Source organism: Castor canadensis, chromosome 3 (genome assembly GCF_047511655.1).
Source record: "Castor canadensis chromosome 3, mCasCan1.hap1v2, whole genome shotgun sequence".
NCBI lineage: Eukaryota > Metazoa > Chordata > Mammalia > Rodentia > Castoridae > Castor > Castor canadensis.
The window spans coordinates 136,914,556-136,940,080 of record NC_133388.1 but is presented as its reverse complement, the minus strand read 5'-3'; the positions used below and the strand labels follow the sequence as shown (position 1 = coordinate 136,940,080).

The 25,525-nt window shown below is 34.9% G+C and overlaps 1 protein-coding gene across 16 annotated transcripts in view; it reads left to right on the top strand.

The window, feature by feature from the left end:
• Positions 1–25,525, top strand: part of Stau2 (staufen double-stranded RNA binding protein 2) — a 316,438-nt gene that overhangs the window by 27,252 nt on the left and 263,661 nt on the right. For 5 of the 16 annotated variants that reach the window (XM_074068728.1, XM_074068727.1, XM_074068726.1 and 2 more), the window contains 2 exons: positions 10,753–10,912; positions 21,319–21,454. In XM_074068728.1, coding sequence (XP_073924829.1) covers positions 10,753–10,912; positions 21,319–21,454 — 296 coding nt within the window. Of the gene's footprint in view, positions 1–2,296; positions 2,384–4,402; positions 4,549–10,752; positions 10,913–21,318; positions 21,455–25,525 lie in introns of those variants that run through there. The other 11 variants (XM_074068722.1, XM_074068723.1, XM_074068720.1 and 8 more) reach the window with 4 other exon arrangements.

The window sequence follows — 25,525 nt, the reverse complement described above, 5'->3', positions numbered from 1 at the left end:
TATTCTGGCTATTTTGGAGATGGGGTCTCTTGAACCATTTGTCTGGGCTGTCTTTGAACCTTGATCTTCCCTATCTCAGCCTTCCAAGTAGCTAGGATTACAGGCTTGAGCCGCCTTGCCTGACTCCTGTATTTCAATTTTTATAGAGCAGCTTGTTTTATGAATTTGTAGATACTTTATCCAAATTTTGGTATAATTATAGTGTTATTACTGTATCACTGAGCTCTGTTTTGTAGTTAATGCTAATGAGATTTATGATTAAATAGAGAACAGCTATTTAAAATTTCAATCATTTTGTGAAGGAAAACATTACAATTATAATTATTTTCTATATCCTTTTCAGCATTTGGATTTTAATTAAAAAGCTTTATCAAACTAGGATCTTGACATCAGTTACACTAAAACTTCAGTTTTTTAAAAAATGTTTTATTGGATACATATTAATTTTATGAAACAGAAAGTCAAAATGGATGGAATATAAGTTTTATACCATGTTGCTTTTTAGTTGCACTTCCTTAAAAGAAAATGTGCACTATTAAACATTTTCAATATAAAAATTTCATATATGCACTGTGCTCCTAATATTTTTTGCATCATAACATAAATATGCAGCACTACTGGATTATGAAAATTACACATTTAGTCTTATAAGTACTGTTTCAGTGTTATGCAAATTTCCTGAGTTTACCAGTCTGATGTTTTCTCATTTTTAACAAATTGTTATTCTGTTTTTTTTTGGAGATTGGGTCTTGCTGTGTAGCTCAGGCTGGTCTTGAACTTACGATCCTCCTGCCTCAGCCTGTGTCACCATGTCCAACTGGCTTTTGCTTTTTGATATTAAATAAGTTGTGCTGTATGTTGCACTTGAGTGTCTCTTGTCATGCTAAGCAAGAGCCAAAATTGATTATAGCCTTAGGTCACCACATTTTCTGTAATAACTTTCTGATTGAAGAGGACAAGTTATAAAATGCTTCCTTGCATGGTTCGTAGTGAATTAAGTAAAATGCAGGTTTTCTTAAGCCTCTTTTGACTTTTATCTTTTTGTACCAGTCCTAAAAGTAATAATTACTAGTTTTGTTGCTGTTGTTAGTTTGGCTTGTAAGATTCCTAGAATGGTTTAATTATAAATCCTACTGTCAGGCATAGTGGTCCTAGAATTGGTTTCTTAGATCCTTTTTTTTTTTTCTCACTTATGCCTTACTAGGTATTTATGTGTTTTTTTTAATGAAAGAATTTCTTAATCATAATGTTCATGATTAAGTCATTGTACCAAATTATTGGTTCTATTAAGAGTTTTAGGCTGGGTGCAGTGGCTCACAGCTATAATCCCAGTTGCTTGAGAGGCAGAGATTGAGAGGATCGCTGTTCGAGGCCAGCCCAGGCAAAACACTTAACAAGACCCCCCACCTCAACCAATAGTATGTGCCTGCATTCCCAGCTATGTGGTTGGCATAAATAAGAAGAGGATTGAGGTCCTTGCTGGCCTGGGCAAAAACAGGAGACCCTATTTGAAAAATAATACAAAAAGGATTGGGAGTGTGACTCAAGTAGTGGAGACTAGCAAGCGTGAGACCCTGAGTTTAGTACCAGTATTACCAAAAGAAGAAAAGTTTTAGAAATTTAAAAGAATACCATTTTCCACAGTAAGTCACGTCACAGAAAATTTGTAGATGAAGTTCCTAAACTTGGCTATTTCCATTCAGTTCATGCATTTTTCATACATTGTGATTTAGTTGAAGCAGGGAGTCATCTTCTTGCATGTTTTATGCAAACATTTTAAAATATTTTTTGGCATTGATCAATAGGAGATGAAAGAAAAACCAAGCCCGGTGCTGTTGTCTCACGCCTGTAATCCTAGCTACTCAGGAGGCAAAGATCAGGAGGATCGAGGTTCAAAGCCAGCCCAGGCAAACGGTTTGTGAGATCCTATCAAAAATAGCCAGCACAAAGAAAAGGGCTGGTGGAGTGGCTCAAGTGGTAGAGTGCCTGCCTAGCTCCTTTGAGGCCCTAAGTCAAACCCCAGTACCAAAAAAAAGAAAAGAAAAGAAAAGTAGAAAAGCAGTTTAATGTGTCTGTAAATAAAATGAAGGAAAAATATGAGATAAAATAATTAGATAGAGTACTAGGAAAATATGCTGTAGCTGTAGTAATACCTTGTATTTACAGTATATTTTAGAAAGCCACACCATAAATCTTAAAATCTTTACCTCACAGTAACCTTGTGAATTAAGTAGAATAGGTTTCTTCTTATCCTCCTCTTCCTCTTGTCTTCTTTCTTTCTTCTTTCTTCTTACAGGGTCTCACTATGTTGCCCAGACTGGTCTCAAACTTCAGGGTTCAAGTGATTCTTCTACCTCAGCTTCCTGCGTAGCTGGGACTACAGGTGTGTATCACCATGCCCAGCAATAAGATAGATTTCTTACCTTGAGTTTACAGAAACAATAGAAAATTTAGTGAGTTTAGGTAGAGTTATTAAGACCTTGAAGGTTAGGGAAGGATTTCCTAAATAAGACATTAAAAAAGCATAAATCATAAGAGAAAAGACAGAAAACTATAATACATAAAATAAAGAAAAAAGAACAGAAGTAGGTCACAATGATCCATAACATAAGAGAAGATATTTAGCAATATTTCCTAGTAATCTGGGGATTCAAATTAAAATAATAGTGGAGAACATACCCCCAGAACAGTAGTGGGATACCATTAGGTAAACATCACAGTGTAAAAAAGTGAAACACAGGATCACAGTCCATATTTTCAAGCTTGAGGAGCAGTGGTAATTGTCATGCTGACAGGAGGAGGCTATTTGGTACACTCATTCCAAGAGCCATTTGGCAGCATGTTCTCTGGAGTGAAGAGCAACCTGAATGTTCCAGTCTAGGAGGGGTTAAAAATTTGCTACAGTGTTTTCATGAACTTCTGCATCAGTTAGAGGTAATGCACTAGATCTATGTAAGTTAAAATCTTAAGAAAGTGAAGAAGTAAGTTGTGAAAATGCTAAATTTCTTATAATGGTGCATATGTGAGTACTAAACCAAATATGTCAGTACTACATATTTCCTCATGAATACAACTGTATATCTGTAAATGTATTTTAGAGGAATATATTCTAAATTTATATAGGAGTAGTCTCTGGAAAAGAAAAAAGGAACTTAATTGAAATGTAACACTACTTTTTTTTTTAAAAAGAAAAGATAAATAAGATTGATAACTATAATAATGAAGACTCAAAGCAAATGTGGAAAATTTTAACATTTCACTTCATTTTAACATTTCAGTACATGGGCATCTGTTAAATTATTTTTTTCTGTTTTTTTTTGGTACTGGGGTTTGAACTCAAGGCCTTGCACTTGCTAGGGAGACACTCTACCACTTGAGCCATGACCAGCCCTTTTTGCTTTAGGTATTTTTTGAATAGGGCCTTGGAATTTATGACCTTGCCTGTGTGGATCATGTTTTTTTATGTATACTTCCCGCAGAACTGGGATGACAGACAGGCACCACCACACTCAGCTTTTTTGTTGATTGAGGCTGGTGGGGGTCTTATGAACTTGAGCTGTGATCCTCCAGATTGCCACTTCCTGAGTAGCTAGGATTACAGCCCTGAGCCACCCCACCACCCGGCTTTTTTTTGAGACAGGGTCTCCTTAATGTAGCTCAGGCTGACCTTGAATTTGTAATCCTTCTGTCTCAACCTCCTGAGTGCCGTGATTACAGATGTGTACCACCATATGGGTGGCTGCTAATTTTTCTACTTTCAAAATTTCCTTTTTTTTTTAAAAAAAAGCAAGTTTAATTTGCTTAAGGTTAATTACCAACTACCAGACATAGCTGGAAGAGCTAGTGCTTATTCTTAGGATTTCATTCCCAAGTCTAGAACTTACAACATTCTGCTTCAAAATTGGCAGAAAAAAAAAAGATGGAGGCATAAAAAGGTAGAGAAAACTTATTTTTATAGTAGTAAAAATTGAGCTGGTGGAGTGGCTCAACTGGTAGAGTGCCTGCCTAGCAAGCATGAGGCCCAGAGTTCAAAACCCCAGTACCATTAAAAAAAAAAAGACCTAATCTGTTTATGGTAAAATTTCTTGAAAGAACAGAAACATTTATGATAAATTATTAGTTATTATAATCTTTTAAAAAACCTTTAAGTATACTGTTATGTATATATAGAGAGCAACACAGATACTTGAGAGAAGAGATACCCTAAGAAAAAAGGTACCTTTAGTTGTTTAAAATGTCATACATACTTCTGTTGCATAAAGCAGAAGACATTATATGACTCGATTTTTTGAAATATAAAATTCATGAAAATAATTCATATATACAATCTAACTTCAGTCTAAAACGTCAAAACGACTTTTTCTTCCATTTTGTAAAATTATTCTTGACAAAAACTTTACAGCCTTTTTATTTACAGCTTCTCTCCAAGATAAAATGGCAAACCCTAAAGAGAAAACTCCAGTGTGTCTGGTAAATGAGTTAGCCCGCTTCAATAGCATCCAACCCCAGTATAAACTTCTGAATGAAAGCGGGCCTGCTCATTCGAAGGTAAGGTTATGGTGAGAGGCGGTGAGACATTCTTATCAAACTATCAGACTTGTCAGGTGTTAATTGTACTTTATGTTTTTGAAGTGGGGGTGGTGGATGACCTAAAGACCTAAAGACTTTTAATTCTATATTAATAATGTTTTGAAGTCTGTAAATAATTTTGTAGGTTATTATGTTTTATGAAGCTCTTTCAGATACAAACCTTGCAAAAGTCTTAAATTCTTGAGATGTGGATTTTTAAATTTTTGTTTTGTAGACAAAGAATCTTGGGCATAAAAAAGTTTAATAACTGTGGGTACCAGCACTTGAATATGTTGCTTGGGTTCTAGGCGCACAGTGCTCTTTCCATTAAATCACAGCTGCTAAAGTAAAATGGCCACGGAGCAAATACTGCAATAGTTAACTGTCAGTACATCTTTTCCAATGCGATGCTTAATTCCAAACTCACCATTTGTGAAAATTGTGTATAGCAGTAGTATTATGTATACCTTTACCTACAAGATTGTTCTTTTAAATGGAAAGTCAGTTTATATTTATATTTAGCTATATACATGTTTATATAGATATACCTGTAATGAAATCTACAGCTAGTACATTTAACTATATTTGTTTAAAAAAAATCTCAGTTGTGCATAATTTTTCTTGACACATTTAAAATATTGGCTATTATGTTAATAATCATAAATTTTTATATGCAATGGGAAGCAGTTTATTGATCCTGTAAGAGCTGGTTAATCTTCTTAGGCAAATTGGCTATACTGAGTTATTTAATTGTTTTATCACTTCCCTCAAAGTAAGGAAAATGAGTTGAAAGTAAAATCTGGCATTTGTTCCTTATTGGAGGCTTTTATGAAGGTGTTATGGACAACTGTTTAATTCATTCATGCTATCTCTTGCTCTTATATTAGCAGAGAAACTAGTTGTGGCCTTGCTGTATCTGTGTAGCCATATTTCCTGACTTTCTTACTCATTTTGCCCTTACAGCTGTTTGCTGTCTTAGAATATTTTGTTATTTTCACATTTCCCTGCATTTGCCTGAGTTATCGTATCTTTCTGCTAACATGTCTTTCTGTCTTTACTTGTTTTTGAACACAACACATCTTCCATAACTTGGCAAAACCTTCTCTGATCCTTTATTGGGCCCCCAGCAGGACCTAATGCTCTCAGGTGCAGTCCTGGGTTGTATTATGATATATGTTGCTGGGTTGTATTATGATATATGTTGTTCATTACTTTTACATCACACTGATTTTAGTTAGAGGTATTTTTCACTCTACTACTTTTCCCTTGGCATAAGTCCTTCTTTGCTCCTCATTGCCAGTTCCAGGTATTCTTTCTTGGGCTAGTCCCCCAGCTTTGAATTTCATGTTACCAGACTAACTCCCCATATCTCATGATAATCATGTATTGACCTATGGGTGGTTCCATCACATTTTTCATGGTGCGCCTTCATTCAGTATTGTCCCATTATAGGTTTGAACTTGGGGCTTTGAACTTGCAAAGCAGGTGCTCTACAACTTGCCACACCTCCAGTCTCCATTTTGATTTTTGGTGATTTTAATATCTAAATAGATTATTGTCCCCACATGCTGACCCATTAGTTCCTTGATCATCTACAATTACCTTGTTTCTGTTCTCTTTCATTCCTGTAACTGCATTCTTGACCTTATCACTACTATTATCTGAAATACCCTCCATAATCTTTATTTGAAGCTCTTATCTCTCTCTTCTCTTGTCTATATCGTTTTGTCTAGTAGTTTGACTTCGACGGTCCTTCCATTATACAAATCCATTGACTCCCGCCTCCCTTACTTTTAAAAAGCTCGTTGTTCAGTTTAAACTCTGTATGATTTGTTTGTATGCACCCTCAGCTCTCTTACCTTTCTTGGTTATAGATAATTGCTTGGCAAAATCCCAACCCCAAATATGAACTCCTCTTTCTCTTCTGAATTATGGAAGAATTGCCTGTAGAGGCCAATCTTTCTATTTATATGCTAGGTCACAACTCCATGCACCATTCCTCCAGCTTCCCTTCCCTTGTGCCTTTGTCCTTCCCACCACTTTGCTTCTCTGTCAGCAGTTTCCCTTTCCAGTGGATCATTCCCATGAACATACAGACATTTTATTAACTTCCATATCTTAAAAAATCTGGCCGCACTTCCTCCAGTTGAAAACTTCATTTCTCCTCTCCTTTATAACAAAACTCCTTAAAAGAGTTGTCTGTGCTAGCTGTTTGCCATTGCCCTCTAGTCAGGATTTTGTTCCCACTACTCGTACCATTCAGAACGGGTCTAATGAAGGTCACAGCAGCTTCATTGTTAAACATCACAGGTGTCAGTACTATTTGTTACTTGATCTGTTGGCTGTGTTTGATAGAGGCAAAATGTATTCAACTCCTTTTTTTTTTCTTTTCTTTTATTATTCATATGTGCATACAAGGCTTGGTTCACCGCCCCCTCCCTCTCCCCCCCCCCAATACCCAGCAGAAACTATTTTGCCCTTATTTCTAATTTTGTTGTAGAGAGAGTATAAGCAATAATAGGAAGGAACAAGGGTTTTTGCTGGTTGAGATAAGGATAGCTATACAGGGCATTGACTCACATTGATTTCCTGTGCGTGGAATTAACCTTCTAGGTTAATTCTTTTTGATCTAACCTTTTCTCTAGTTCCTGTTCCCCTTTTCCTATTGGCCTCAGTTGCTTTAAGGTATCTGCTTTAGTTTCTCTGCGTTAAGGGCAACAAATGCTAGCTAGTTTTTTAGGTGTCTTACCTATCCTCACCCCTTCCTTGTGTGTTTTCGCTTTTATCATGTGCTCAAAGTCCTCATTGGCCACATTTTTAATGTTTCCCTTGATTTTTTTTCCCCCTAATCTCCCAGACATTTTTTTCCTCATCTTCAAGGTTTCAGACTTTGGACCTTTTCTCATTCTTTGACTTTATTTCCTTAGTGATCTCATACAGTCTCATAGCTTTAAATAATATCCACATGCTGTCAACATCCAAATTTGTCTCTAGCTCAGAGCCCCCTGTACTCTAGAACTGTATATATAATTTGTCTATTAATCATCTATGCTTGAATGTCTAGTAGATCTCTCAAACTCATACATCTAAGACTGGATTCCTGATCTCTGTCATATGCCTTTCCTTTATATTTCTCAGTAGCACTTAACTATTTTTTTGTTTCGTTTCCCCCTCCTCCCCAATTATAATTTCAACTCTGTGAGGGCAGGACTTTATTTTTATTTGCTTACTGCTGTATTCTCAGGGCCTGGAATGGTGCACAGAGGAGGCACTCAACAAGTACTTGTTGAATGAATAAATGAAGTACTTGTTGAATGAATGAATGAATAAATAAATGAAAAATTGAGTTAACTCTTTGTGAAGGTATCAGTGAGTGAGCTTTTCTGAAAAACACAAAGAAAAAGGGCCTTTTTTTTTGCTGTAAATTTGAAAGGAGGGTGCAAATACTAAAATAATGCCTAGGAAAACAGAGTGAAATTTCTTCATTAAAGAGATTTTAAAAATCCCTTTAACAAATGGACTAGGGGTTTAGTTCAGTGGCAGAGCGCTTGACTAGCTTTTGTAAGACTCTGGTTCCATCCCCAGCACCGCAGCAGAAAGAAAACAAGAATACACTGGACAAGGAAAATTTTTATTTGAAACAACTCTGCTTTTCAAAGTCTTTTTCCCCCCCATTGTTCTAAGTCTATTAATGAAAGATGGGTTTAAGAAGGAAAAGTATTAGATAATTTTATAGTTGGTCTTTTTGTATTTTCAAAATATGCATTTTTTTGACGTAGTATGTGTCATTAATCACTTTATTTGGGGATGCCACTTTAGTTATTCTGCTTTAGTAATACTTTGGGTACATCAAACTATTGGTTGGTTTGTTTATTGTTTAGATTTTTGAAATCCAGTCTTGCAATATGGCCTGAAACTCATAATTCTCGTGTCTTAGTCTCATGAGTTTTGAGTTTACATGAGTGCCCCACCATGCTGGGCTAATGAAGTTATTGTTATTATTGATTAAGTATTTTAAGACTTTGTGATTGCTATTTTGGCAGTGGGATTTTTGTTATTTTAAAATAATTCTTTTAAAGTTTCTTTACATTGCTCTGTAGGTTAAAAGTGAAAACACTGTGAAGTGGAAAGAATAATTTTTGTGTGCTCACGTCCAAAGAGAAATCTGTAAAATAGGACATGTTAGAAGAATTTGGCATGTTCATTAAAAGAATAAATCAATAATTTTCCTTTGAAATAACTAGTCATTGTTTCATGTTTGCCTTTAAGATCTTGGCCTAACTCTCAAGTTACAGTCCAGAGAATGAGTGTTCTCTAAGCATTCATTGAATGACTCCAATTCTCAGAGCTCCATAAACTCAGCATTTCATCTGAGGAGCACTGTATCGCTGAAGCAAGTTTAGTTTAGCAAGAGTAGAAACAGTGTGGTCAGGTTCTTCCTGACCTTGGTATTTTAGCTAGGCTAATTATAATTAGGTCTGTGCCTCCTGAAGCTTATAAATATTAGGTTTTACTTTTGAACATTGTTGGTGTTACTCTAGGAGGAAAGAGCTCAATTACTCTGGTAGTGAATCCTCCCTGCCCCCATGTTTGGTAAATGAAGGCCAGGCTACCAGGGAAGATTCTGGAGGAAAGGAGAATTCTGATTTGCCTCTGATTCTTTAGGAATCCATTGAAATTTTAATGTCTTCAGAGTGCTATAGAATACTCTTCTCACCATCTTGAAATTTTTTTTTTTTTTTGGTGGTATTGGGGTTTGAACTCGGCCTTGGGCTTGCTAGGCAGGTATTCTACCACTGAGCTACATCCCAGGCCCTTCTCATCATCTTGAGGGGAAGTAATGACTTGTGTAGTTCAAGTGGTAGAGCACCTGCCTCGGCCCTTTTTTACTCCGGTTATTTTAGAGATAGGGTCTGTCCTGGACCATGATCCTCCTAGTTTATGTTTCCTGCCATAGCTGGGTGACAGGTTGCACCACCATGCTCAGTGTTTTTCCCCCATTGAGATGGGGTCTCACAAATGTTTTTGCTCTGGCTGACCTGGAACTACAATCCTCCTGATCTCAGCTTCCCAAGTAGCTGCAGTTTCAACTTGAATCACTGTCAACCAGTACAGATACAAAATTCTTGATTGATAATTTTTCCTTTCAGCTTTTTAAATATATTGTCCCCCTGGTTTCTAGCTTCTGTGGTTTCTGATGAGAAATTTGCCATCAGTCTTATAGAGGATCTCATACATCTAGTGAATTGCTTCTCCCTTTCTCTCTTTTTATTTGTCTCTCTTTTTTGCAATTAATAAATTCTTTTATGTTTATACTGGAAAGTAAAAAGAAGTAACTGATTGTCTCCATATTTTGTAACCTGAATTTTACAGGTAAAAAATAGGTTTTGGGCCCATATGAAGATATGGTATGGGTGGAATATGGAGTATGTAAGGGGAAAGGTGTGTGTGAAGTGAGAATGTACAGGAAGAACTTTTTTGCCTTGCTAAAATCGTAACAGTTGTAGGTTTTTAACCTGATGATGGTTAGGGTGATGCAATTGGGTTTGAATTTTAGAAAATTTTAGCAGCAATCATTTGGGAGATTATTATGTCCATGCTGCTGCTGATACAAATTTGGGTCTGTAATGTCATTTACAGAAAGAGGAGGAAGACTGAGAAATATTTATGAGGTTAAAATGAACAGAATTTGCTGACTGATTAAATGTTCATTGTGGGGATTAAGTTTCTTGGTGATTAATATTTAATAGGATTGCCTGAGTGATTAACTACATTTTCCTAACTATGACATTTAAGGCATTAGATTTTATAAAAGTGTTACTGTGGTGGGAACTTTTTGCTTTTCTTACAGCTTCTCTTTGTACTTCTTTGTACTTTACTATTCTTCTGAGGACTATTTGAGTGACACTAGCATTGTGATTCTATTTAAGGAAGAGATTTGTTCTTGATTTATTCTACTTAAAATGTATACTTAGACTTGCTGTTAATCCTTTGTATGGGATTGAACAATTTGGTATAGTCTCTTAAAATTGCTTCACTAGGTAGAATGTGATTTTTATTGTAAATAACCTGTAAGGTCACTTCTAAGATTTTGATTCCGTGGTATGTTGTTTTTCTCTCAGACTGTCCACTTTATTTCCTGAAAAAAAATGTTCATGTTTTCTTTGCTTATGTTTTTCTAAGATGTTCTCAGTGCAGCTGAGTCTTGGTGAGCAGTCATGGGAATCCGAAGGCAGCAGCATAAAGAAGGCCCAACAAGCTGTTGCTAATAAAGCTTTGACTGAGTCTACGCTTCCTAAACCTGTTCAGAAGCCACCCAAAAGCAATGTTAATAATAATCCAGGTATGGCGTTGACTTGTTTCCTTCTGTTATAGTGTGAGCTGGGTGAGATTCTCTCTGCATGTTCACTGCATAGTCACACAGTCATGCGTGTGATTAGTGCACCACACACACACACAAGGCAGTTGAATAGCTTGAGGGGAAGGAATAAGCCAAGTAAATTTTTTTTAAAGTTTGCTCTAGTGGATTTATAAAGGAGCATTATTTACTTTTGAACTGTTGGAAAAAGTACATATTGATACAAAGAACAGAAAATGTGAATTTTTCTTCTAAAGTAAATACAGAAATGATCAGTGTCTCTTTTTAAGTAGATAGTGCACAGTTTTAATAGTTATTTTTTATTTTAGTTTAATACAAAATTATAAAATTTTTCCCTAGATATCTTATTAAATACTTTGCTCATTAGTGTAAAATTTTAGATACTCAATTTAGAACATTTATATGAAGTTTATTAAGTATTAAGAAACTCACCAAGCTAAAGGCATGGCTCAATCAGTAAAGTGCCTGAGTTCAAACCCTTATACCATCAAAAAACAAAAACAAAAAACTCATCAATCTACAAAATGTTTAAGTAAATGATTATGCTAATTTTAAGCTCCTAAGAATTGTAAAAAATTGTGTTGATTGCATACAGTACCAACAGCATTTTATGTCCAGTTATCTTTTGGGAAAGACAAACCTACATTATTGCTAACATCATGTTAATAAAGTTCCTTTAAGTTCAGGACCAGTCATATATCTATTAATTCATTTTGTTAACTTATGAATAAGTTGCCTTCTTATTAATATTAGTATGACATTAGGCATTTCTGTAATGGAATTAAAAAAAACTTTGTGCCTGCTAGTAGTGATTCCATAATCTGTTTTATTGTAGTCCCCATGTTTGTACTTATACTCCAGTCATATAGATACTTGCTTCTTTCTTATGTGGCCAGTGCTTGGTAGACACAGTCTGTTCTTTCAAGGACTCTCTATCCAGGGCTCTATAGTTTTTCTGTTCAACTAATTGCAGTATTCATCAAGCAAATTTAAATAAGCTAAAATATTATTACAATAAAGAAGAAACTTGAAGGAGGGATAAAGGAGAATGATGGCAGGGTAAATTCAACTATTATGTATTTGATATATTGTAAGAACTTCAGTAAATGCCACAAGGAACTCCCACCCAGCACAACAATAAAAACAAAAAATCCTAAAATGAAAAAACCCAATCTGTTTAGTTTGAAGCTGATAAGAGATGGTTTGTTGTAATTTTCTCATTTTGAGGCCTGGTCTCACTGTATAGCCTAGACTGGCCTTGAACTCATGATTCTCTTACCTCACCTTCCCACGTGCTGGGATTACATGTGAGCACCACAAACCTTGCCACTTTTGTAATTTTTTACAAACTTCTTCATGTCACTGGTTGATCATTAGTACCATACTGCCACCACTTGGTTTTTGTATCTGTGAGGTACACATTGTTCTTTTCTGTGAGAATCTTATAGTGTCATCCATACACATGTAATTTGGTGGTGAACATTAGTACCAGGTGAATAGTAACAGATGTCAATATTATAGGTGATAATAAACATGAACTGAAGTAAGATAGGGGCCTTGAATGAATAGTAGCCAGGTATAGAAGAGAATAAAATATTCTAGACTGAGGGAATACTGTGAGCAGGAAAGGTATTGGAACAGGAATCTGGACAATGGGTTTTGTAAAATAGTTGTTTTTGTAGGTCATTTTTACTTACAGCAGGCAAGTGGCTAGTGGGAAACAAGATGAGATGTGGATAGGGAGTGGATTGTAATGGCCTCACACCAGCTTTATTTATAAGATTCTTTTTTTTGGTGGTACTGGGATTTGAACTCAGGGCTGTCACAGTAGGCAGGTCTTCTTCTGCTTGAGTTATGCCTTTACAGCCCACAGGATTGACTTTTTTTCTGTAGTTTGGGGCAATTAATATTTATGAGCAAATGGACAATGACCTTAAAAGAGCATTTTAGGATGTCTAGTTTGACACATGTATGGAAGGTGGAAGATACTTAAAAACATGATGATTGACTAGGAAATCATTGCCATCGTTTATGAGTGAAGAAAGAAAAAAGAAATTCATGTGAATAGAGAACTATATGCTTCCCATTCTGCCAGAGTTTTGGGAGTGGTGTTTGGAGCAGAACAGAGCATGCTCTCCAAGGGATATAATGTACAACAGCAGCAATTGTGGACTGAGTTCTGGGTCAAGTCTACATGTACAGGATTATAGCAGAAAATAACCCAGCAAGAGTAAGAGCAAAAAAGCAGGAGTGTAATATGATGTATTGGGAAGTGCACACATTACAGTTGTAGAACTTGATGAGGTTTTTCACCAGGAACACTGCTGCACTCTTCACTAGTGCTTCAGAAGCCTCCTTCAAGCTTCTTTCAGTTGAACAACTCCAAAGGAAACCCTTCTTCTGATTTCTTTTTTTAATGGGTTTTATTGTGACATTTTCATACATGCATATAATGTACTTTAATCATATTAACCTCTTTTTATGCTTTCTTGTCACCTCTCTACTGTTCTGATTTCTGTCACATTAGTTGTGCTTACTTGTTGGAATCATACATTATACTCTTTAGTGATAGCTTATTTTTCATGTTTTTGTTTGTGAGTTTTATCTGCATTATGTTTAAAAGTATTGTATTTCATTATTATGTAATATTCTTTTGCATGAAAATGCTGTAAGTCACTTATAGTAAATTCCACTTCTTTCTTTATGCTCTTGGTAGATATTTAGATTATTTCCAGTTTGGGGGAGCTGTTCACAATAATACCTCTGTGAACATTCTTGTCCATATACATTTTTGTTGGGAATGTATTTAGGATGGGAAGTGTTAGTCATAGGTTATGCATGTGTTCAGTATTTATACATACTGTCAAACACTATCAGTTTACTTCCCACTAGCAATATATGAGAGCTTGCTACATTCTTGTTAATATTTGATATTGTCAGCTTTCAAAATTTTAGCTATTATGCTGGGGGTTTAATAGTAATTCATTATGGTCTTAATTTTCATTTTTCTAATAACTCATGAAGGTGGCCGATGAAACATTTTGTGCTTGTTGAAGGTCATATGCTTGTTGACATTAAGGTAGCCTCTGTTGGAAAGTGCTAGTTGGAATTTTTTCCCAATTAGATATATGTATTGCAGTTATCTTTCTGTATTCCTAATAGTGCATTTTGATGAGTAGACATTTTTTACTTCAATGAAGACTAATTCATTGTCTTTTATTTATGGTTAATGCTTTTTTTGTATACTATTTAATATATTTTATCTCTTACAAGGTTATGAAGATAACCTTGCATTATTTTTAGAAGCTTTATTATTTTGTCTTTTTAATTGAGATCCACAGTCTGTTAGGAATTAAATTTTATTATGATTTTGGATAGAGTTTGAGATTTTTGTTCTTCTTTATAGTATATGTTCATTTAACCCAGTAATGTTTATTGAAGACATTCACCTCTGCACTTTAGAGCCACCTTTATTGTAAACCAGGTGACTGTAACTCAGCATGGAGGAGTCTTTGGAGCAAGAGAGATCCAGTCCTGACAGCAGTGACTAGATGAGTCTTACTTGTAGTCCAGAGAGGAGTTAAATTCATTCACAGCGTGGCTGACCTGCCAGTTAATTAGGATTATATTATAGAACTATTTTACTTTCTCATTCCTTTTATTTTTAACCTTGAAAATAATTTCATATTTATATAAAATTTGTAGAGATAGTACATAGAGCTCCAAAGTACTGTTCACTCCATTGTTAAATTTCTGAACCATTTGAGAATTAGTTTCATGACCCTTTAGTACTTCAGTGTGTATTTTCTAAGTGTACTGACAGTCTCCCATCATGAAGTTAACTTGATTGAAATTAGCATTTACTCCACAGACTCCACTAAAATTTTACTGATTGTCCCAGTAATGTCCTTTACAGATCTAGGATCTAATCAAGATCACATGATTAATGTACTTAGTGTTTTTCTTCATTCTACTTTAGTAGGGAACAATTCCTAAGTCTTTCTGATTTTTCATGACCTTGACATTTGTGATGAGTATGGAAACCATGATTGATAAGACTGTTTCTCAGTTGAGTTTCCTCATGATTTCTGCATTTTTAGCATGAGTGCCACAGAAGTGATCTGGGCTCACCTTAGTGGTTCCCACTGGCAGGCACTCAGTATTGAGTGCCATTAGTGATGACTTTTGCTGTGTAATGAAGAGTCTGCCTGCTAGGCTTCTCTGCTATAAAGTTAGTTGATAAGTGTTTTTTGCTAAGAAGTAGTAAGCAAGTAAGTGTTGCCCTGAGATGATATTTTGAGACTGGATGTATATATGTATAATTATTCTGTTTCTCATCAAATTTTCTTTCACCTACTAGATTTAGCATCCATTGATAATTCTTGTCTGAATCAGTTATGATCCTGAAGGTTGCCAAACAGTGACTTTAAAAAAATTCCAATATTCTTTTTAGATATATTAGTTGCCATCGGACCCATGAGAAGTTTCTCTTTTCTCTCATTAAAAAAAAAAATTTATATCACTGTAGACTCCTGGATTCCTTACATATTTATAGTCTTAATTTATTTTTTGTGCTGGCAATCAAACCTAGAGCCTCATGCATGCTAAGCGTGTTCTTGCTGTACTGTTTGAGCTATACCCAACCCCTGAAGTTCCCATTTCCCCCCACTGACAACTACATGGGTCTTGCTGTGTTGTCCAGACAGGCACAAACTCCTAGGCTCAAGTGATCTCCTCTCAGCCTCTAGAATAGGTAGGACTACAGCTGTACTCTAATGTATCTGGATTATTATTACTTATTTTGATGGCTAAAATTCTCTCATTTTTCACCATTGGGATGGCTCCTCTGAGCTGTCTTCTGTGTCCTGATATTTCTTCCATCATTCTTTGGGCACTTCTTTCTTTCTGGCATAATAAGGTATTCCTTGGTCATCTTGTATTTTCCTTGTCTCAGTCATATAGCTATTCATTTCTCCAAAGGGTCCTGATTAGTTAATCAGTTCATTCTTTTCAACAAATATTATTGAGTGACTATTGTGTTCCAGGAATTTTCAAACTTTCTACAAAGCTATTCAAGTATAGTAATGCGTTGTTCCTTAAAAACTAGTTGTGGTATTTTTCTTTCACTTGTTACATAGGGAAATCCAAAATTGTTAGGTGTAATTGCAAATCTAATTATTTAGCCTTTTTGTATTTAGTACTGATAAATGTAGAAATCCCCTTTAATATATCTAAGAACCATATAAAAATATAACATGACTCCTATAAGTGAAAAGGAAAAAAAAGGATTTACTTAGGGCTGAAAGTGTGGCTCAAGTGGTAGAGCACCAGTCTAGCAATCACAGGCCCTGAGTTCAAGCCCCCGGTATTTCCAAAAAAGCAAAACAAACAAAATAGCAGTTACTCCTAAAAATATAACATGATACCCAAAGTATGTATAGCTTTTATGTGTCAGTTAAAAATATCTGAGAACCACTGAAAATTGATTATATGTTTGCAAGTGTCAACTCTTTACCTTATAATACCCAAGGAACCCTATGTGATGAGTATCTTTATGCATACTGAAGTGAGCTGCTTGGCATTCCTGGAGGAATCTCTTAGCTGGAAGGAAGCGGCTCTGTAAGTGTGTTCTGTGAAAGTGTTCTTATGGCAGTAAACATGGTGTGCAGGTTCGGGGGCAGTGCTTTTGTGTGAAACGACAGAGAGGCTTTATTCTGAGAGGTGAAGCTTTTTTAGCATGCATTTTGCTTTCTGCTTCTTTTTGACTTTTTCTTCAGAAAGAGCAGTTTCTAACATTGCTGTGAAGAAAATGTGCTGTAGTCTGTTTTAAATTCCAATTTATAATATGGGTGGCGGGTGTAGTGTATCCCACCAGTGTGTCCAGATTACTTCACTGTTGATTTTATTTCCTTCTCAGATACATTAGATTCTTGTTTATTGCCTCACTTAAAGTATGGGGTCTTTCAAACTTTTTTTTCTATTTAAATTTGATGGTATTTGTGACGGAATGACTTACAAAATAGAATTCAAAGTGACATAAATTTTGTTGGTGTGATGGTACATGCCTGTGCTCAGGGGCTGAGGTGTGAGGATCATGAGTGCAAGGCCAGTGAGGGCTACACAGCAAGACCATGTTGCCAAAAAGAAGGAGTTTGAGGCCAGCCTGGGCAACACAGTGACACCCCATCTTAAAGTTGGATTTTATATCTTGGATTATGACAAACATGTTAATTATTAGACTGAAATCCTTATGAAATTTAAAATGTGAAGTTTTAAAGGTGTAGACTACTGTTTGATTTTAAAGTCTTTGGAAAATGGTTAGACAGTTTCTAATAAAGTTAAACATAAACCTTGCTCAGTGACCCAGCAATTCCACTGCCAGATCGGTATGCATGAGAACTGAGTATATATCTACTGAAAAAGACTTTTTCAAAACATATACATTATAGTCTCAAACTAGAAACAAATCAAATGTTCCATCAATAGTAGAATAAACAAATTGTGGTATTTTCATTTAGTGGAATGTTATTCAGTGATTTTTAAAAAAAGTTTAAAATACTGATGCATGGAAAACAATTATTGAGTGAAAGAAACAAAACAGAAAATTGTAGTTATTTAGATATGAAGAATAGAGTAACAAATCTGTAGTGACAGAAGTCAAATGAGTTACCCAGGGAGGTGAGTGTCAGCTGGAAAGAGACTGGAGGAACTTCCTGGGAAATGGAAATGTTCTTGTTCTGAACGTTAGTCATATGAGTCTTTCCATCTAATCATTCATTGAGCCTAGCACTTAGTCAAGGTTTGTGCATTTTACTTATTCCTCAATAAAATGACATTAGAAGGTGAGGGAAGAGAGAGGGGAAGAAATGAAAGAGAATCTCTTTATGCTTGACTTTTTCTTCATAGTATGTGTAGTAAATTAGGAATTTACACTAACTGGATTTACTATTCAGTCTGTTAACCTCCCCCTCCCCCTTTCTTTTTCTTTCCTTCTCCTCTTCTCTTTTTTTTTTTTTTCTTTTTTTCTTCTTATCCTTGATTTAGTTCCTTTGCTTAACTGGTTTCATATTAATTCCTTAGAAATGAGATGGCAGTTTCTTGTTGATTGATTGCTTATGAACTAAATGTTAATTGTGCATTTGTGTAAGCCTCTGCCATCCCCAATTCCTCTGCTTAATGTAAGCCCTAAAAGGTGTAATTTAAATGAAATAACATAGACTTTATATGAAATTTTACTTAATGTAAAGGCTTTACATTTAACTTACTTGATTTGTTGGAACATAAACACACATATTTTACTAATAACCTGTTTTGGTACTTAAAGTAGCTTGACTTAATATTACATTGTGATTTTTGTTTTTTTTTTAAAGAATTTAAGAAACTTTTACAAAATTAGCTAGAATTAGATACTGAATGTCTCCTGCACCTATCATTGGCTTCAGCAATTATCAGTGTCTGGCAGCCAGTCTTGTTTCTCATCTATCTCCTCACAAGAAAAAAAAAATACATACATAATTAGTATTACTAGTATTATTATTTTTGCAGGGAAGGGTAATTTGAGATAGGGTCTTGCTATTTAGCACAGGGTGACATAGAACTCAGTAGGTAGCTCAAGTTGGCCTGGAACTCACTATGTAGCCCAGGCTAGCCTTGAACTTGCAATCGCCTGTGTGCTGGAATTATAGGTGCCAGCCACCATGCCTAACTCTGGAATATTTTGAAGCAGAGCTCAGATACAATACTTTACGTAAACACTTTTTAACATGAGGACTCTTAAAAAACTAACCAGAAAGAAACGAAACAATAATTCCCTAATATTAAAAAATGTCCAGAGTTCAGATTTCCCTTATAGTCTCATTGTTTTTTCATAGTTGGTTTATTTTAATGAAGATCGAAACGAGTTCCATTTATTGTATTTGGTCTGTAAGGTGCCTTTGGTCCTTTTTAAGATATAGAATTCTTCTCCATTTTTATTTTTCCATATAGATTATTTGTTGCAGAAACCAGGTCATTATTCCTTCAGAGTTTTTCATGTTCTTTTGCTGATTGCATCCCTGTGGTATTAGACCACCTGTTTGCCTCTGTAATTTCTGCCAGCTGATAACCTAGAGGCTGTACATGTTCAGGCTTGATGTCTTTGGTGAGATTGCTTTATCGGTAGTTTTGTCTACTTCTTGTTGCACCACATCTGAAGACATTTAATTTCTTACTATTTTTTGCTTTGTGGTCTTAAGATTGATCAGTTGGTTCTGATATTGTTAGCCTGGTCCTTCCATTATCAAGTTCCCCACCAACATTTGCGCTAATGCTGATGCTCACTGTTTAGAATATCCATTTGTTTTTTTAAATCAGTAGTTAACAAACTGGTGATTTTTGGGTGTCATTCTTCTGCATGAATTTTTCTAGCTAATTAGGTGAATAGCTTTTCCTTTATCACCTGTCTGAACTGAGCGAAGTGTTTTTTAAGACAGGCAAGATAAGAAGATAAGTGATTGTGTATGTGTTTTTTTTTTTTTTTTTTTGCCTTTATCAGTATCATGTACATTATCTGAAATCAACCATTTCTCCAAAGAATCTTTTTGTTTTTAAATGGAGGAATGATAGGTATAAACCAGACCTGGGTGCTGACTGTCTTCATTGCTAATGGATTGTTTTTCAGGCCTTTTAAAAAAATGGGCAAAGCTAGGAAATCCCCTAATTTTTTTTTTTTTTAAGAGAAAACATCATGAATTTATACTGATGTTTTCAACTCAGGTGTAAGACTATCGGGTTTTACTTAATGTATTTGATTTTATGTTTCCATCTCTCTTATGATAAAAATCTTGTTTTCTGACATTATTTATTTTTAATCTACTTTATACCTATTTGTAAATACATAAAATTTTCATAATAACAATGCCAATATTAATAACAGCATAATTAGTGAAAAATGTTTACAGTTTCTTTTACTTTAGGCCATATGAGTATTTTACTGTCCTTTAAAGTCATTTGAAGTAATTACTGTTTGTACTATTAAAGCCACTGATTTGATTTATTGGTAGCTTAATTGCATTGTCTTCTTTTTAGAGATTTTTTTTGTCTCCATTTTGATTTAATTTTGCTTGAATTAAACAAAAATATATTGCTAGTTAAAAATCATGTTACTAGAAATAGGATTTCTGAAAACAGTTTGAGATTTCTTTGTTTGCTTTTCTTTTTTTGTTAGGATAAATCTCAGTATGGTTAGTTTATAGTATTGAAAGTCATAAAAATTTTTTCTCTATTTAAGTCACCAACTCAATTCACAGATCCAGTTTCATTTTTTTTGTTTTTAGGGATTGCCTCTCCCCAATTTTAATGGAAAATTTTGTATAATTTTATAAAATTTCACATTTTGAAAATAAAATCTATAAAACACTGCAATTGAAAGAAGTATAAAATGACCCAAGCTTTGTATGCACATATGAATAATAAAAAAAAAAAAAAAGAAAGAAATATAGTTTCCATTCCTCTCCTCCTCTGTGCTTTCTTTCTATAAGTACCTATTTTTTTTCTCTTTCAGTTTTAGGAATAAAGCCAAAAAATAGCAAATATATTTTATATTTTCATCTTTTGTACATAAAAAGATATCAAATAGATACTATTTGGTACCTTGCTCATTTTCACTTAATAATATTTCCTGTCTTGCTTAAGAATAACTTCCAAGGTATATTGTTAAAAAAAAAAGAAGGAAAAGCAAGGTGTGTATTAGTCTTACTCTTTTTTATAGTTGTGTAGTGTTTTTGCTGTGATATTCATATAACTGGTGCCATACTGATTGTTTTTTAGGTTGTTTCCAGTCTTGTGCTAATTGATAGCACTACTTGTGCATATCTTCTTGTATTTCCTTAGAATACAATAAATATACACACAGAGCATTGCTTACATTTACTTTGTGTTGTTGGTTATTAAAAAGCTCAATAAATGGTTTTCATCACATACGTAGAGGAATTGCTGATAACCCTGTATTCATTGCTAATGTTTAGTTACTTGATTACCAAAGTATAAATAAAAATATTCGCAGGTAATATTTTTAATGATTAAATGGATGCAAGCTGTCTGTGGTAAGTAATGTTGAAGTTAAATACTTTAAAAAATAATGCCTAAACTAAGCAGTGTAAGAATTTGTTTAACTTAAATAGTATGAGTTTTTGTTCATTAATTTACTGAAAATGTTGCAGAAACTTCAGAGATTTCATTAGAGACTATTTTCTTTTATATTTGCCTATACTTTATTAAAGGACCATCTGCTCTCACCTTCTTCCATGGTAATGAAATGTAGTAAAAGTATAGCTTGAATGATTTATTGTGGAAATATTTCACTTGTATGCCTTTAATATTTTTTTAAACAGGCAGTATAACTCCAACTGTGGAACTGAATGGGCTTGCTATGAAAAGGGGAGAGCCTGCCATCTACAGGCCATTAGATCCAAAGCCATTCCCAAATTATAGAGCTAATTACAACTTTCGGGGCATGTACAATCAGAGGTTTGTATGTCTTCTTTGGTTTTGTTCTTACTTATTATTTTATGTGTATTGTAAAAGTTTCTGAAACTCCGAGAGTGTTTTCATTTAAACACAGGGAATTTTGCATTGAATTTAGGTAAATCAATTTCACAAATGTTATTTAAAGTAATAAATTAAAAAACCCTACGGTTTTTAGGAATTAGTTTTTATTGATTCATGAGAGCCCTGTATTTATTGCAGGCAAGACCAAGTTTTTAATGTCAGCCTAAAATTTGTAGTGCTGACTCCTCAGTGGATTTTCTTGTTCCTTCACCAAGCAAAGCTCAGGGTTTTTGTTGATTTGTCTGAATACTTTAATGGAATTGTGTGTTTGCAATTTATAGAAGTTTATTGGAGGGAGGACGAATTTACTAAGACTTTGTGTATTGCATAACTTTAGGATAGTTACAAGTATAATAGAATTTTCTTTTATAGTCATGTCAGAAGTTTCAAAAGAAAACTTAGGTTCTCCCCAACTCCACCCCCATCATAAAAGTTATCTAAAGCTCATTTGTAGAGAATGTGGAAAATCAAAAAGGTAAAGAAATATAAATAATTTGCAATTCCAGAACTACCTGCCCTTAGTAGTTTGATGTACCTCCACATTCTTTTTTTCTTTATATGTAATTGTGTTTAACCAAATTGAAGTTGTTTTTTTAATATATAATCACTATAGTAATCTATTTAGGTTTAATATATGTACTTAAAACACTCAAATCTGAAGTATATATCTTGATGGCTTTATATACTTGATGGCTTTATATGCAAAGTGTTTGTACTTTATTTGATGGCTTTTTACGCATGTATATTGTTATGTGATCAACATTCAGATCAAAGTACAGAAAGTTCCCATCGTAGCTGGCGGCTCATGCCTGTAATCTAAGCTACTTGGAGGCTGAGATTGGGAGGTTCATGGTTTGAAGCCAGCCCAGGCATATAGTTTACAAGACTCCATCTCCAAAATAACCAGGGAAAAATGGATTGGAGGCATGATTCATGCTTTGCAAAAAAAAAAAAAAAAACAAAAAACTAAGAAAAAGAAAAATTCTCATCATCTACTACATGACACATCTTCTTCTCAGAAGTAACCACAGCAGTTACTGTGTCTAGCTTCTTTTTTGATGGTGGTACTTGTGTTTGAACACAGGACATTGTGCTTGCTAGGTTGTGTCTAGATTCTTTTACTTTCTATGATAGTTTTCTTATTTTGTTTGTTTTTTGTTTTGAGATTCATTTATGATGCTTACATCTTAGTTTTGTCCTTTTTTTTGGCACAAGAAAGTACAAGTACAAAGCCTCTGAAGCAGGAGTGTGCCTGGCGTGTGGAGGCCTTAACCAGGAGGCCACTGTGTCTGGAACAGATTGCATCAAGAGGGAGAGAAGTTGGTACATGAAATGGGGAGAAGGGAGTGGCAACTAGAGTCAGGTGGTTCAGTCTCATTTTTTTTCTTTTCTAGGTTTTTTTGCTAAAATGTTTACATTTTTCCCTTGTTGGCATTATCTAGTTCCAAGATCTGATTTTGTGTTTGTCATGTGAGGTACAGGAATTTTATTTTATGATTTTTTTCAAAGGGCCATTCCCACTAGTGGATAAAGTGGAATTTCTCTTCAGAATTTTGGACTCTTCATAATTTTCTGCAGATGACAAAAAGGGGAAGAAGAAAATAGGGACTCCTATTAGGTTATTAAGCCATGTTTCAATTTAAAATCTCTGCTTACAAAAGGGCAGACCCAACCGTTACTCAGTAGGCTGTTAAAATTATGACATCACACATAACCTTAATTTGCAGATGACAACACCTGAATGTATTACAGGAAATTTGGAGCCAAAGATTAGAGGAAACCCTCTTTTCTTTGTCATACTCCAAATTAATCAGTGGCTTCTTAAGATAGGGAATGAAAACTTAAGTCTTAAGAAACTTGCAAAGCAGTCATTGTACCACTTGAGCTATACCTCCAAGCCCAAGAAACATGTTATTTAGAGGAAGTTTTGAAAAGGTCCTCTCATTTTTTTTTCTTAAAATGATATTAAATAGCAATGAGATGTTTTCCATGCTGGTTTTCTTTTTTTCTGTGTTCTTTGCTGATGAGGTTTCACTATTTGAACTCATTAAAAGACCTCAAGAGAACCAGTTTTTAAAAATTTTTCCTCTCTTCTGTTTTTTGATAGGTGGAGAAAAACAATTTATCCACGGGCAAACTGCAGGTGCAATGTGGATTCTGTAGTACCTCTCTCCTTTTGTTAAAGATGCTTGACAATGAGTACATCCTGTTGCATTTTTTTTCTTTCTCATTTGAGGCACTGTTCACTAACATTTATATTATAAAGCAGAGAGCATTTAAAATTCATATGGTAAAGTATAAAGTAAAGATTGAAGAACCTTTTATGCTTATGTTAGTCAGCTTTCCATTACTATAACAAAATACATGAGATAATTAAAAAAAGGGGATGGGCTTACTGTCTGTTGACTTATTACCTTTTGGCTTGTAGTAGAGCAGTACATCATGGTTGGAGTGTGTGGCAGAGGAAGCGACTTACTTCATGGCACCCAGGAGCAAAAAGAGAAAAAGAAGAGTAGCCAGGGTCTCTATAGCCTTTTCAGGGACACACCTCCTTATGATCAGACAACTTCCAACAAGGCCCCACGTCCTAAATGTACCACCACTTTTGGAGAACACTTATCTAAACTATAACAATACTTTCCTTCTCCCATCTTTGTTATAAAAAATTAAGTAAAGGAATAGAATGGCTGAAATCGAGCCTCTTATTAACAGTTTATCAAGTTTGTGTATTCATAGATGAAAAAGTATTGTTGTAAACGGCCAGAAAACCCTTGTTCTGCTTACACAGATTTTGAAAGTCCACAACTCAGACTACATGATGTGAAAATGCAAATTTTAGGCCTATGTAACTAGGAGGTCTCTTAGGGAGATCTTCAGGCATTGATGGATACAAGGCTTTAGTGTTCTTTATTTTTCATTAATCTTCCCTGTTTTTGTCAAGCTTTTCCTTTGCTTGAGTTTATTTTCAAAACTCATTCCCATTTATTGTACCTCGTACGTTACATAGTCTGTAGAGTAGACTTGTACTAGAGAAGGGGTAAGGATTTGTTTTTTGATAGTTCTTAGAAAAGTCCCAAGAAATACTTTGAGTAGACTGTTTATCCCAGAATTCATATTCAAACTGGGTTTGGGGTGGGAGAATACTTTAATTGGCTAAGCCTGAATTATGTGGTCGACCTAGAGAAATGGGACTTGGCTCCATTAACTATTGTGCAGAATGTAATTACTTTCTTTATTTACTTATTTATTTTTTAAGCTAAGGTCCCACTGTGTAGCCCAGGCTGACCTCAGTCTCTCATGATTTTCCTGCTTCAGCCTCATGATTGCTGGGATTACAGGCATGTTCCACGATGTCTGGTGAACACAATTATTTTGTAGAATGGTTCCCCAAAGGCAAAGATTGTGAGGCAGGATCATTTCCATCACAGTCAGAGCATTTCATTCGCATCCTAGCTCTGATACATTTGGTTTGTGATCTTGGGCAAGGTACTGAACCTCCCTTTGTTTCCTCATTTGTTAGCAATAGTAATAGCACATGAAAGGACTTTTGTGGGGTTTTACTAATCCAGCAAATATTTATTTCAAGCCTGCTCATTGTCACATGTTGTGTTCAAATAGTGAGTTTGAGGCAGACAGGCTAGTAGACTCTGAGTCTAGTAGGAGAGGAAGTCAATGAAAATCATACCAGTGGTAGCTGTTACTCTGTGGTACTATGGAAAAATGGCAATGGGCCCCTCACCCAGATTGGGATGTCAAAGAAGCTTTTGAGGAGTTGTTGGCCCTTGAACTGAATCTTTAAGGTTAACTAGGAGTTAGCCAGGTGAGGAAGGTAAAAAAAAAAAAAATACAGATTTTGGCATCAAAGGCTAAGGATCCCAAGAAGTTTAGTTTTCATGGACTTGCAAGCAGTTTGGTATGTCTGAAATGAAAAAACTAAAGTTTAGGCAGGGCCCTAATCTGGTTGTTCTCAAGAATAATGCTTGCAGGTGT